General features: G+C 43.0%; 1 protein-coding gene across 2 annotated transcripts in view; it reads right to left on the bottom strand.

Moving 5' to 3' along the window:
• The window catches only part of CCDC112 (coiled-coil domain containing 112), a 32,866-nt gene extending 23,280 nt beyond the window's left edge, over window positions 1-9,586 (bottom strand). Inside the window, exons 1-3 of one of the 2 annotated variants that reach the window (XM_089684719.1) lie at window positions 9,449-9,586; window positions 5,849-5,967; window positions 2,599-2,720 (exon numbers count right to left, since the gene is read on the bottom strand). In XM_089684719.1, coding sequence (XP_089540845.1) covers window positions 2,599-2,720; window positions 5,849-5,967; window positions 9,449-9,496 — 289 coding nt within the window. In that variant the 5' untranslated portion in view covers window positions 9,497-9,586. Of the gene's footprint in view, window positions 1-2,598; window positions 2,721-5,848; window positions 5,968-9,448 lie in introns of those variants that run through there. The other variant, XM_089684720.1, reaches the window with a different exon arrangement.
• Between the last annotated feature and the right edge of the window lie 5,086 nt (window positions 9,587-14,672).

Below are 14,672 nucleotides of genomic sequence, written 5' to 3'. Positions count from 1 at the left end.
TGAATGCTTAGTCATTGATTCATATTACATTGAGACCAGGGGGTTAGCAAAACAACCAAGTATTGGGTATATTTGTCAAATAAATATTATTTAAAATGGTTGTAAACCTCTGCAAAGAAAAATGAACAGAGCATGTCCCTTTATAGTGTGTACTTGCCTTGATCCAAAGTACCTAGTGTGGTTCTTATCTGATTTCTCCTCCCTCTGCTATCTCCAGGAGTCATTAAGTAGACATAGCATAATCCCGGGAGACGCTCCCCTTCCAGCAAACAGAAGGTGACTGACAGCCTCAGGTACAGGTTTCCCTATTAGACTTTGTAGGGGAGGGGGATGTATATTCCCTCCATTCAGGTCAGCTCCCTGTTCTATGCTGTGCAGTGTATGACGTCAGATGCCCACCAACTGCTGGAGCTGAGAAAAAGTCATTGGTTTTTTTAGGATAAGCTACTTATAAACATGTACAACTTATGTAGGAGGATTTGTTTCATCTATGAACATCACGTAAGGCTAGTCACTTCACTGGGTATATGTAAAGCCTAGTACACATGATCAGAAAATTATATGAAAAATACCGCTTTCAAAGTGATCGTACGATAATCTGATCGTAACTACACAGCTTTCGTCCTAAATTATTCAAACGGACAAGCATGACATTTTTCTTGTACGATACCAGACTGTACGATTTTTGTTTAATCAGTACAGTTTTCAGCCAAAAATACAATACATCACTTCCAAATTTTTATTGTCATACAAGAATTTTCATAACTTTAGTAACCTCTTCATTTTCAATATGAGACTAGCACGCAAAAAAAAAACAATGGCCGATATTCTGATCGTGTGTACAGGGTTTAAGGGTCTACAACCACTTTATAGTTGAAAGAACCTACAGTCAGGTCCATAAATATTGGGACATCGACACAATTCTAACATTTTTGGCTCCATACACCACCACAATGGATTTGAAATGAAACGAACAAGATGTGCTTTAACTGCAGACTGTCAGCTTTAATTTGAGGGCATTTACATCCAAATCAGGTGAACGGTGTAGGAATTACAACAGTTTGCATATGTGCCTCCCACTTGTTAAGGGACCAAAAATAATGGGACAGAATAATAATCATAAATCAAACTTTCACTTTTTATTACTTGGTTGCAAATCCTTTGCAGTCAATTACAGCCTGAAGTGTGGAACGCATAGACATCACCAGACGCTGGGTTTCATCCCTGGTGATGCTCTGCCAGGCCTCTACTGCAACTGTCTTCAGTTCCTGCTTGTTCTTGGGGCATTTTCCCTTCAGTTTTGTCTTCAGCAAGTGAAATGCATGCTCAATCGGATTCAGGTCAGGTGATTGACTTGGCCATTTCATAACATTCCACTTCTTTCCCTTAAAAAACTCTTTGGTTGCTTTTGCAGTATGCTTTGGGTCATTGTCCATCTGCACTGTGAAGCGGCGTCCAATGAGTTGTGAAGCATTTGGCTGAATATGAGCAGATAATATTGCCCAAAACACTTCAGAATTCATCCTGCTGCTTTTGTCAGCAGTCACATCATCAATAAATACAAGAGAACCAGTTCCATTGGCAGCCATACATGCCCACGCCATGACACTACCAACACCATTCTTCACTGATGAGGTGGTATGCTTAGGATCATGAGCAGTTCCTTTCCTTCTCCATACTCTTCTCTTCCCATCACTCTGGTACAAGTTGATCTTGGTCTCATCTGTCCATAGGATGTTGTTCCAGAACTGTGAAGGCTTTTTTAGATGTCGTTTGGCAAACTCTAATCTGGCCTTCCTGTTTTTGAGGCTCACCAATGGTTTACATCTTGTGGTAAACCCTCTGTATTCACTCTGGTGAAGTCTTCTCTTGAATGTTGACTTTGACACACATACACCTACCTCCTGGAGAGTGTTCTTGATTTGACCAACTGTTGTGAAGGGTGTTTTCTTCACCAGGGAAAGAATTCTTCGGTCATCCACCACAGTTGTTTTCCGTGGTCTTCCGGGTCTTTTGATGTTGCTGAGCTCACCGATGCGTTCCTTCTTTTTAAGAATGTTCCAAACAGTTGTTTTGGCCACGCCTAATATTTTTTCTATCTCTCTGATGGGTTTGTTTTGTTTTTTCAGCCTAATGATGGCTTGCTTCACTGATACTGATGTCTCTTTGGATCTCATCTTGAGAGTTGACAGCAACAGATTCCAAATGCAAATAGCACACTTGAAATGAACTCTGGACCTTTTATCTGCTCATTGTAATTGGGATAATGAGGGAATAACACACACCTGGCCATGGAACAGCTGAGAAGCCAATTGTCCCATTACTTTTGGTCCCTCAACAAGTGGGAGGCACAAATGCAAACTGTTGTAATTCCTACACCGTTCACCTGATTGGGATGTAAATACCCTCACATCAAAGCTGACAGTCTGCAATTAAAGCACATCTTGTTTGTTTCATTTCAAATCCATTGTGGTGGTGTATTGAGCCAAAAATGTTAGAATTGTGTCGATGTCCCAATATTTATGGACCTGACTGTATCCCTTTTAACCATTAAGATAAGAGTTTTAAGCCAAGAGTAAGAATAAGATAACACTTTACTTTCTGCTCTTCTGCCATTTGTCAGCTTTTGCTCATATTCTTCAAGCGTGCTGTACTCAGCCCGGAAGTCATTTTTCTTGTTATAGATCAGCCCATTTCTGTCTCTCTCAATAAGCGTTATTCTGAAAGCAGAAATACACTTACAGAACACAAAAAATTGTGATGTGTACATAATACATTTTCCGGTAAAAAACTATTTTAAACTGTAGACTTTCTGCAGGATAAGGGTATTAATTGACAGTATGTTTTTATTGTTTCTCGCATCAGTTTGTGTTTTCAAACCAAAGTTGAGACATATTCTAACAGTAATCATTGACTTTTCGCAGCAACAAAAATTTTTCCCATAAACACCTGTGAAAGACATCTGCCTTTGTATCCCTCTATCATCCTTCTTTTACAAGTCAATATATTCAGAGGGCTTCATCACAGTACTATAGACAGCAAGATTTAAGCATCTTCACAAAAAAAAAAACCCACAGTTCAGACATCAGATACTCGACTACACTGCAGTGGAACTGAAAAAAACTAATAAAATTACAAATATACAGTATGCTGATTTACAGTATAGTTGCAGCAACAATCGCAGGGGTGATTTTGTATTTTTACATTATAAGATGAATGGATCTCCGCTATAAGAGAGAACAGTACAAAAGACAAGTGTTACATTACACACGAACATTTTTAGCAGAGGATAAAGCAGCGTTTCCCAGCCGAGGTGCAGTTTGGGTTTCCATGTGGTACCGCATTCACAAAGCCTAGTTTGTTCTGGATTAGTGTCATCAGTTGTCATGGTGCAGCCGGCCAGCTGCCAGCCCCATAACAACCAATTAAACAACACGGCAGGATGCACAGCGTCATTCCTTGCTATGGTGTTAGCAGCCGGCCTGCCTGCACCATGGCAATGCATGCCACTGATCCAGGACAGGCAGCATACAGAGGGCCAACCCCAGCATTCAGGAGTGGGCAAAAGAAGTTCGCCTCCTTCAGATTTGCTCCACCTCCCACCCTATGTCTCTCTTTTGCTCTCTACTGGAGCCAATAGGTTCTAATGTGACAGGGTCTGTGTGTTTGGGAAGGTACTGTGATTAGCGGGGGGGATGGGGGTGCTATTGAAATGGTTTGTCAAGAGAAGGCGTCGTTTGATGTTAAATTAATTAAATCAAGGCAGTTTAGTGCATCATGTCAGACTCAGGTTTCCCATTGATAAGTAGCATTTACATTTTTTTTTACATTTTATATTGGGGTGCCTGGAGATTTTGCATACTTTTAAAGTGTGCTGTGGCTTAAAAAATGACAACTCATATAGTGGTATTATGAAGCCTCCCAGCAGCCTAATCCCAAATCACTGTATGATGCAGTATGGAACTGGGTGTAATAAGGATGTCTAGAGGGTCATAGGAAGATGTGTTATCGGGGCTGACCAATGTGAGATGTTTGGGTTCACAGACATAGTTTCAAGGGGTAGAAACAGGAATAGGTAAGAGGAATCATGAGAGCAAGTGAAAATAGGAGTATCAGAGGGTGGGCCTACAGTAGGACTTAGTGGTGATGGAAGGGGAGAAGGTTGGGGAGGCCAAAGAGAAGGAAATCTTGTGAGGGAGGTGGGCGACAACAACGAATGTTCCCCGTGTGTATGGAAGCTTACGGCCATCTAATTTCTTCCATTTGACAGCAGATAGTCGGCTTGTCTGATTTACACACATTGTGTGTAAAACCTCATCCCCTTGGGATTGTCCCACCTTTGAGCTGCAGCAGGGTATATATCAGACCTTTGCAGAGAGAGACCACTGATTGGACTTAAATTGGGCTTTAAGTAGTGGTTTCACCTTATGTGAAAACTGTATGTAAAATGTAAGGCAGATCCAAAGTTACGTGAAAGTCTGACTTACATGAAAAGTTGAGGTTGGTCCAACACGTCCCCCTACCCAGCCTGCTTACTGGTTATTGAGGCCACCCAACATAATACAAATCCAATAGGGAGGCTCCAAAGTCCCAGACAAGTTTGATTTTTAGAAGAACAGTCGAAATTTCCATATTTTGGCAGCCTATAGATCTGGATGTACTGATCATTTTAACAAGCTGTTTCAACTGCTTGTTTTCAACATATTCTCAGTTTGGATTGCCCACATTTGTAACAGGTTTCCTATAAAGTGTCCATTACAGTGAGTTCAGAGAATCCTTGTATGTGGGCAATGTACTGAAAGTATGTGCGTAGGCCATTTCCATTCAAACCTTGTCTAGCACTCATGGAGCACACTTGCTGCCATCTTCCCCTTAGGTGCGGTCACCCCGTCCTCCATGGCCAAAAATATGCACATTTGCCTGATACACATTTGTATAACAATCTTTCTTTTGAAAGAATGTTTGCTAGCCAGATCATGTATTCACAACCAGCTGTTTCTGAATGGCCTTAGGTAGCTAAAGATTAGGTCAGAAAACTCAAAACACATCACCACAACGGTTTTACCTGACATGGCCATCATCACAACAGTCTGACCTGAGATGGCCATCACCACAACAGTCTGACCTGAGATGGCCATCACCACAACAGTCTGACCTGAGATGGCCATCACCACAACAGTCTGACAGGACATGGCCATCACCACAACAGTCTGACAGGACATGGCCATCACCACAACAGTTTGACAGGACATGGCCATCACCACAACACTTTTTTTGTATTTCAAGTTCCATACAAGATATAAATTATCACTTACTGATGATTAAGTTTTTCCACTTCACGTCACCACAACGGTTTGACCTGACATGGCCATCACCACAACAGTCTGACCTGACATGGCCATCACCACAACGTTTGACAGGACATAGCCTTCGCCAAAAAGGTTTGACAGGACATGGCCTTCGCCAAAAAGGTTTGACAGGACATGGCCTTCGCCAAAAAGGTTTGACAGGACATGGCCTTCGCCAAAAAGGTTTGACAGGACATGGCCTTCGCCAAAAAGGTTTGACAGGACATGGCCTTCGCCAAAAAGGTTTGACAGGACATGGCCTTCGCCAAAAAGGTTTGACAGAACATGACCATCACTAAAAAGGTTTAACCTGACATGATCAAAACCACAAAGGTTTGACCTTACATGACAAAAAGATATGGGACATACTTGCCATCAATATCTACAAACTCTGTATTTACTTGCTATCAACACTGTGGTTATAAATACATGATGAGCAATTGAATATAGACACTTTTTTTGTATTTCAAGTTCCATACAAGATATAAATTATCACTTACTGATGATTAAGTTTTTCCACTTCACGGAAGAATTCTACTTTTTTTGCTTGTTCTGCTTTTATCTTCCAGTTTTGCACATTATACTCTCTCTCCCCACCAGTGAAAAAACTCCCGTCATCCTGTGTAAAATACATATTAATATCATGATAAAGAGCTAATGTGACTAGCATTTTTATCAAAAGGTCCGCAATAGCAGACCGCATATTTTGTTTGTGACAAGTATGTATGTTAAGACACATCTAATATAATTTGATAGAGTTTAAAATTTGGAAACCAGAGTCTTACCACAAAGCATTACAACCAACCACTGGTCTTATACTACAGGTGCTCCCAGATCTCCATAATGGACCAGCCAGGAAAGCCAAGTTCTTGAGAGACCTCAAGAAGGTCTCTCTGGAGTAAATTGTTGTGCTCACTTTCTGATTATCTGCTTGATAAAATAATGTGCTTGCTCTGTAAGGGTCCACACAGCCTTTACTCTATGATGGACCAGCATGTCACTCAAAAATCTCCACCCGCTGGGTATATTCATACTGCTGTGTTGCAAAAAATGCATGGTACAACAACAGCATTATCATGCATTTCCGCAATGCACCTGATCTTTGTGTCTTTCAGAATCATGTGCATTTTCTTCTTTTCAAACAACTTTTTATTGAAAAAAAATGTCAACAAGATTTGAGTAAAAGACAACAATGGGTGACAGAGAGCAGAAGTTAACACATATGGGTACTTAAAGTGTTACTAAACCCAGGACCCAGCATTTATTATATCTGGTCTCCCACAGCAGACAGAACATGGAAATGCAATTATTGTAGTGAATATAAACTGCTAATTCCTTTTCTCATCAGCAGTATAAAGCAGTCTTGTGACTCCTATCAGTGTCCAGCTAAGCACTTGTTAAGGCTTGTAGGAGGTTTCATTCTGCCAAGACTGTCCTGTCTGTCTAGACAGTGCTGGTTGGCCCTGTGCTCTTTCCCAAAGAAAGAAAACCTGAAATAAATCTAACAATACATGCTAAACTGAGCATGTGCAGAGTGACTCCTAGAACTTTACACTATCAGCAGATGGATTGGAGACAGTATAAGAAGGGAAGAATCAGAGAAGACAGGATCAAACAGGCTTTTTCTACAATGTGGAAGATTAACCCCTTAGGTTCATGCTTTGCTGCAAATACAGGCTGATTTTACTGTTGTGGGTTTAGGAACACTTTAAAGTAGAACTATAGGCATAACATTTTTTTTTCATTTTGGATAGAGTAAGGGAAGGTTAAATCCCTGTCAGTTTATTTTTTGCCATCTGCGTATCATTAGGGAGACTTACCTTCACTTCCTGTTCCACAGCCAAAACAGAAAGTGAGCGATAAATTAAGGAAATTCCTTGTGGACCCCCAGGTCAATAAGACCCTAGTTCTGGTGACCCCCAGGTCACCAGAACTAGGGTCCCCTTTGGAAAATTTTCCATCTGTTACTTTTCTGGGACCAACCCAAAATTTGGGGTTTTCTTTATTTTCACTTTTGATGATAATGATAAATAAGACAAATAGAGAGGGTGAATCTCCCTAACAGGAGCACAAATAATAGCGGAGCTCTCTGCAGGGACAGAAGTAATTAGATGCCGGCCGTAGACGGGATGAAAATCGGACGATTTTTTTTACTGTTGGTGGTAACGTCGGCCTATTGAACTGATTTTTCATTTTTTTTTTTTAAAAAACGGCCAGTTTTCGACCCGTCTATGGCCTGCATTAGGGCTCATTCACACTTGGCTGTTTTACCAACGCTTGCCAAACACCCCTATAGCATTTGGCAAGCGTTGGTCTGGCGTTTGCGGAGCGTTTTTTAACGCTCCGCAAATGCCACATGCGCGGTTTAGTGGCGGTTGCTAGGCTTTTGCTGAGCGTTAATAATGCCCCACAAACGCCTATAATGCAGTTTGCATTATATAATGCAAATGCCCCACAACCGCACCACAAACGCCGGCAGGGCGTTTGCAGAGCGGCACCATAGACGAGAATAGGAGGCTTCAACGCCTCCTGACTCGACCAGAGGCGTCCGTTTTGCCGCGATGCAATGCAAACGCTTCTGTTAGAACAGCACCATGTGCTGTAATGTGCAGAATTGGCAGAGGCATTTGGGAAGCGGTAAAAACGCTTCCCAAACGCCTCTCTGCTGCCTGCACACAACGCTAGTGTGAACGTAGCCTCAGACTGCAAATATCAGCAGCCTGGACAGCAGCACAGGTGAGTAATTAGGGTCCATTCACACTCCTGTGCTGATGTATTGCACATTACGTACTGTATGTTGGTGCTCTGCAGAGCCACTGATTGTGAATGGGTCCCCAATGCACCGGTTTTGCAGCACACTCAAACACATGGTAACACATTACACAAAAATTCAGCTGGTCCAATTGTTGGTCTGTTGTGGCACATTAGACAGCCTATTCAAATGAATGGGCTGCCTTAAAAGTACACCCAAAAGGCAATTTTTTTTTTTTTAGTTTTGCTTTAGTCAGCGCTGCCTACCAGTGCCTCTTCATCAATGCCCATCAGTGCCTCTTCATCAATGCCCATCAGTGCTACCTATTAGTGCCACCTCATCAGTGCCCATCAATGCTGCCTATCAGTGCAGCCTCATCAACACACATCAGTGAAGGAGAAAAATTACCTGTCTGCAAAATTTTATAATAGAAGCAACGAAAAAAAAAATTTTTAAATTTTTTTGCTATTTTTTTGTTTATAGTGCACAAAAAAACCCAGTGGCGACTAAATACCACCAAAAGAAAGCTCTATTTATGTAAAAAAAAAATTATAAAAATTTCATTTGGGTACAGTGTTGCATGACCACGCAATTGTCATTCAAAGTGCACCAGTGCTGAAAATTAGCCTGGGCAGGAAAGGGGGGGGGGGGGGGAGTGCCTGGTAGGCAAGTGGTTAAGTGTGCACTCCAGCATGGGCATTGGGCACCCAGTTGTGAAGCCACAAGCTGTCACAGCCAGGTGACCACTACGCATGCTGCGCCTTGTGAATGGTCCTGGCGTCTTGTGGGGCCTGTCACGTGTCCCAGAAGACTATGGGGAGGGAGGGTGGAAACTTCTGATTGCCTGGGCAAATGAAGCAGACGTGGGGGTGAGTACATGTCAAAATCGGATACCCGCTCCCCAGGTGCCAATCCTTAACGGGGGGACAATGCCTTAAAACGGAACTTCCCCTTTTGGGTGGAGCTCCACTTTAACTGGTTAAATCATATGAACAACAAAACTATCTTTGGCAGTGAGAGGGTTAACCCCCATCCTCCCATCTCCGTCTGTAGAGTGGACTGTGCCTGGAAGGGATTGATACAGACGTGTAGTCACCAGAAGTGAGCCTAGCACCCATCCAGAGTGACCTCAGTGTACTCCAGACCTGCAGTGTGCACACAAGACACCCACCCTGAGCTCACTGCTCCATCCCACAATCAGGCCTCCTGTGTGCTCCATTCATTCCTTCTATACAGGTGGGATCACGTGCTCTCCGTGTACTGAACACCCCCTTCTATTCCATGCTATCACCCCAGCACACAGCACTGCGCCCCCTCACCCCCATTACTATTATTACACGCTGTGTACCTGCTGGCCGCTCTCTTCCCTCTCCTGTGCGGTTGCTAAGGTGGCCATGTTCCTCCAACCGTCACATGGAACTTCATCCAGGACACAACAAATCCCGGGGAGGAGCTGAGCGGGGAGGGGCGGGGTCAGACTGTGAGGTGTAGGAGTGCTTGTCTGGTCTGTGGAAGGTGTGCTGCTTTTCCAGTCACGCTCTCTATAATGCCGGATAAAACGTTGTCGGGGTTGAATGTTTTCTTCAGCCAGCGCTCTGTATACTCCATAACAAAGGCACACTTTTGGGGCTCATTCACACTATATGGGAATACAGTAGGACCTGTTCATACATAAGTGTGCATTAAAAGGCATGAAAATGTTGGGGAAGTGGATGTGCCTTGTACTGACATGCATCTTTATGTGGGTTCACATGCGTTTATATAAGGGACAAAATCATTATAACACTTATTGTCTCATAATACACTGCACAATAATACATAATACACTGCACAATAATACATAATACACTGCTCGAAAAAATTAAAGGAACACTTTGTAATCAGAAGATAGCATCAAGTCAATGAAACGTCAGGGATATTGATCTGGTCAGTGAAGTAGCAGAGGGGGTGGTTTATCCATTTCAGCTGCTTTGGTGTTAATGAAATTAACAACAGGTGCACTAGATGGGCAACAATGAGGCGACCCCCAAAACAGGAATGATTTTACAGGTGGAGGCCACTGACATTTTTTTCCCTACTCATCTTTTCTGTTTTTCACTAGTTTTGCATTTGGCTAGGGTCAGTGTCACAACTGGTAGCATGAGGTGATACCTGGACCCTACAGAGGTGGCACAGGCAGTCCTACTCCTCCAGGATGGCACTTCAATACGTGCCAATGCCAAATGGTTTGCTGTGTCTTCCAGCACAGTCTCAAGAGCATGGAGGAGATTCCAGGAGATAGGCAGTTACTCTAGGAGAGCTGGACAGAGCCTTATAAAGTCCTTAACCCATCAGCAGGACCAGTATCTGCTCCTTTGTGCAAGGAGGAAGAGGATGAGCACTGCCAGAGCCCTACAAAATGACCTCCAGCAGGCCACTGGTGTGAATATCTCTGATCAAACAATCAGCAACAGACTTCATGAGGATGGCCTGAGGGCCCGATGTCCTCTAGTGGGCTCTGTGCTCACTGCCTGGCACCATAGAGCTCGATTGGCATTTGCCATTGAACATCAGAATTGGCCACTGGTGCCCTGTACTTTTCACAGATGAGAGCAGGTTCACCCTGAGCACATGTGACAGACGTGAAAGGGTCTGGAGAAGTCGTGAAGAACAATATGCTGCCTGTAACATCATTTATTATGACCATTTTTGGTGGTGGGTCAGTGATGGTCTGGGGAGGCATATCCATGGAGGGACGCACAGACCTCTACAGGATAGACAATGGCACCCTGACTGCCGATAGGTATTGGGATGAAATCCTTGGACCCATTGTCAGACCCTACGCTCGTGCAGTGGGTCCTGGGTTCCTCCTGGTGCACAACAATGCCCAGCCTCATGTGGTGAGAGTATGCAGGCAGTTCCTGGAGGATGAAGGAATTGATACCATTGAATGGCCCCCACTTTTGCCTGACCTAAATCCAATAGAATACTTCTGGAATATCATGTTTCGGTCCATCTGACGCCGCCAGGTTGCACCTCAGACTGTCCAGGAGCTCAGTGATGCCCTGGTCAAGATCTGGGAGGAAATACCCCAGGACACCATTTGTCATCACATTAGGAGCATGCCCTGACATTGTCAGGCATGCATACAAGCACATGGGGGCCATACAAACTACTGAGTACCATTCTGAGTTGCTGCAATGAAATTTCAGCAAAATGGACTAGCCTGATGCATCATTTTTTCAGTTTGATTTTCGGGGTGTCTTTGAATTCAGTCCTCTGTAGGTTGATAACTTTTTTTTCCATCAAATGATAGGGCGTCATTACGTTCATAATACATTAGCCAGCAAGAGATATCCAGCAAGAGATTTTTCCCCATTGAGATCTGATATGTTTTCAAAGTGTTCCTTTCATTTTTTTGAGCAGTGTATTTACATTGCCTTGATGTGCTTTTAGGGCCAATTCACAGTGACATACACTTAAATGGTTGTACATTTCCATTGGTTTTAGTTGTGTTTTAACACGTGCTGACATCCATTGATATACATTGTGCATTTTAGCCCAATGCAATGCATCATTATGGTGTGAATAAGACACATTGGAAATGATTGTTTTTCAGATGTCTTTCCAGTGATCTGCGTTTTACAGCCGCGCTAAAATGCACTGATGTGAATTGGCCCTTACATGTATTGCATTGCATACATGTAGCATTTTAACCCCTTGCCAACTGCATAACCTAGTTATACAGCGGCAGAGTGGCACTCCTGCACCAGATCACGTACCTAATACGTGTTCTGGCACCTCTGTGCGCGCACGCACTCCTCCGGTGACCCGACTGTGCTCTGATTAGACACAGCACAAAAGATGATCCGTGCGTACTTGCCTAATGGATGGCTGCTGATACCCACTGATTGGTGAGGAGCAATACAGAGCACAGCTCTGTCCTGTCAGCGGGGATGTGCTGGATTTTTTCCCCCTGCAAAGCAGGGAATAGAATCCGGCACATCCCTTAGTGAAAGCACCTAAAAGTACACATATAAACACTGGTTAGGCACACATTTAACCCTTTGATCGCCCTAGATGTTTAACCAATTCCCAGCCAGTGTCATTAGTAGTGTCATGCATATTTTTAGCACTGATAATTCTATTAGTGTCACTGGTTCCCATAAAGTGTCAGATTGTCCATGGCAAAATCACAGTCCCGCTATAAGTCACTGATCGCTGCCATTGCTAGTATACCAAATATAAATAAAAATTCCAGTATATATACCACAGTTTGTAGATGCTATAACGTTCGCGTAAACCAATCAATATACTCCTATTGGGTTTTTTTTAGCAAAAATATGTAGAAGAATACATACTGGCCTAAATTTATAAAGAAATTAGATTTTTAATTTTTTTAATGGATATGTTTTATAGCAGAAAGTACAAAATACTGTTTCTTTTTTCAAAATGTTCGGTCTTTTTTTGTTTATAGCACAAAAAATGAACCCAGTAGTGATCAAATACCACAAAAAGAAAGCTCTGTTTGTGGGGGAAAAAATTATCTAAATTTAATTTATGTAGAGTATTGCATGACAGAGCCAAAACGTTTGCCCTGGTCATGAAGGGGGTAAATCGTCTGGAGGTCAAGTGGTTAATGTAACGCACTGCACTACACATGACACCAGTATTGTGGTGTGAACAGGACACAGAAATCAATTTTTTTCAATATGTCCTTGCAGTGACCTGCATTTTTCCTGTGCAGGAAAATGCAGGTCATTGCTGTGTACAGTTGGATTTACACTATTATTTATTTATTTCAGATACTTATATAGCACCGTCAATTTACGCAGCGCTTTACATATATATTGTACATTCACATCAGTGCCTAAACCTCAAGGGGCGTACAATCTAAGGTCCCTAACTCACATTCATACATACACATACTAGGGACAATTTAGACAGGTTCCAATTAACCTACCAGCATGTCTTTGGAGTGTGGGAGGAAACCGGTGACGGGCGTTTTACTGCATTATAAAATGTCTGTCACCGCAAGTGCATACACAAAACAATTGTTTCCTGTGTGCCTCACTCACACTGCAGCACAGCCTGCTGCATTGTATCACAGCACACCAAATCGCATGGCATTTCTGTACATTGCCACAAATGAAGTATACGTTTTGTGCACTTCACATAAAGTTTGTACAAAACAAAAAAAAGGGAGCTGTGCAATGCGCTGAATCGCGCACTACACTGCCCCCTACTGCAGCCGGGAATGGACAGCTGCTAGAGCATTACCGTTCTCCATTCCTGAGTGAATATGGCCTTAGGCATTTGAGGCAGTTTTCTGGTGGAATGGCTTTTTAAAGCAGATCTAATGAGAGGAATATTTACCTTCCTAATGCCACCTCGCTGGCGCCAGCATCTACTCTGGTGTGTCAGGTTTTGGCCATCTTATTTGTTCAGCGCAGAATGATGTCACTCCTGCTAATGCACAAGAGCTAGTCATCCCAGCACACAGGAAAGGCTTGGCCGCTGTAAGCTGGCGCAACTCAGTCAGGGAATCGCCATGAGCAGGCAGGTAGGTGTGTTTTAAAATGCCTGCCCATTCTCAGTGTATCATAGTGGAACCGTCTGCACTAGATTGAAAAAACGTGGTGCTATAGCTACACCTGATCAAAGAGAATGAGCCCCAGTTTGTAGTATAAATGCACAGTGTATATCTAAATCTAAACGCAGCACTATAGTAATCAATGAGCCCATACACACAGCTGCCTCTACATACATAAACATGTACATGTGTAGTCACTCATTGTAATGGAAAAATTATGCATCTCAACACATGTAAAAATTAGTACTTTAGGCGTGTATTTTCTGCTACGTCTGCCAGTAAGAACCTGTGTTCTGTGCACAAAACATGCATACTGTATGTCTGTGTAAATGAGCCCTAAAGCCTACATTTATCTTAACTGCTGCAGAAATACTGCAACAGGGTGGCAGGGCTGTGCAAAATCACATATATATATATACAGTACATGATTTTGCATTTCCAGGTAGGGGGCGCGCGCGTGCTCTACCTGCGCCGCCATTGGTGGCTTCAGCTGTTGATCACCAGGTCCCGGCCATAGATTCCCCACCAGTACCCGGTAATCGCTGAGTATCACTGACAGGGCAGAGGTCTGTATGTACACAATACAGATCTCTCCCCTGTCAGCTCCAGCACGCTGCTTTATATTGCTCTGCATAGCTTACACTGTAAAACACACACAGTAAAACACTCATAGCACACAGTTAACCCTTTCATAGCCCCAGATGTTAACCCCTTCCTGCCCAGTGTCATTTTTACAGTGTCAGTGCTTTTTATTAGCACTGGACACTGTATTAGTGTCACTGGGGATGTCAGTGACAGTTAGTCAGTGTCCCCCCCCCCCGCAAGTTTCAGAATGCCCACCGCAGTCCCACTATAAGTCACTAATCCACCATTACTAGTTAAAAAAAAAAGTCCGGTATATATATACCCCCATTTGTAGACACTATAACTTTCACTTAAACCAATTAATTTACACGTATTGGGATTTATTATTTTTAGCAAAGGCATGTAGCAGAATTCA

This window comes from Staurois parvus, unplaced genomic scaffold, assembly GCF_062004578.1.
Source record: "Staurois parvus isolate SC_StPar_1 unplaced genomic scaffold, SC_StPar_1.0 ptg000354l, whole genome shotgun sequence".
Lineage (NCBI taxonomy): Eukaryota > Metazoa > Chordata > Amphibia > Anura > Ranidae > Staurois > Staurois parvus.
This window is presented reverse-complemented; position numbering and strand designations above follow the sequence as displayed.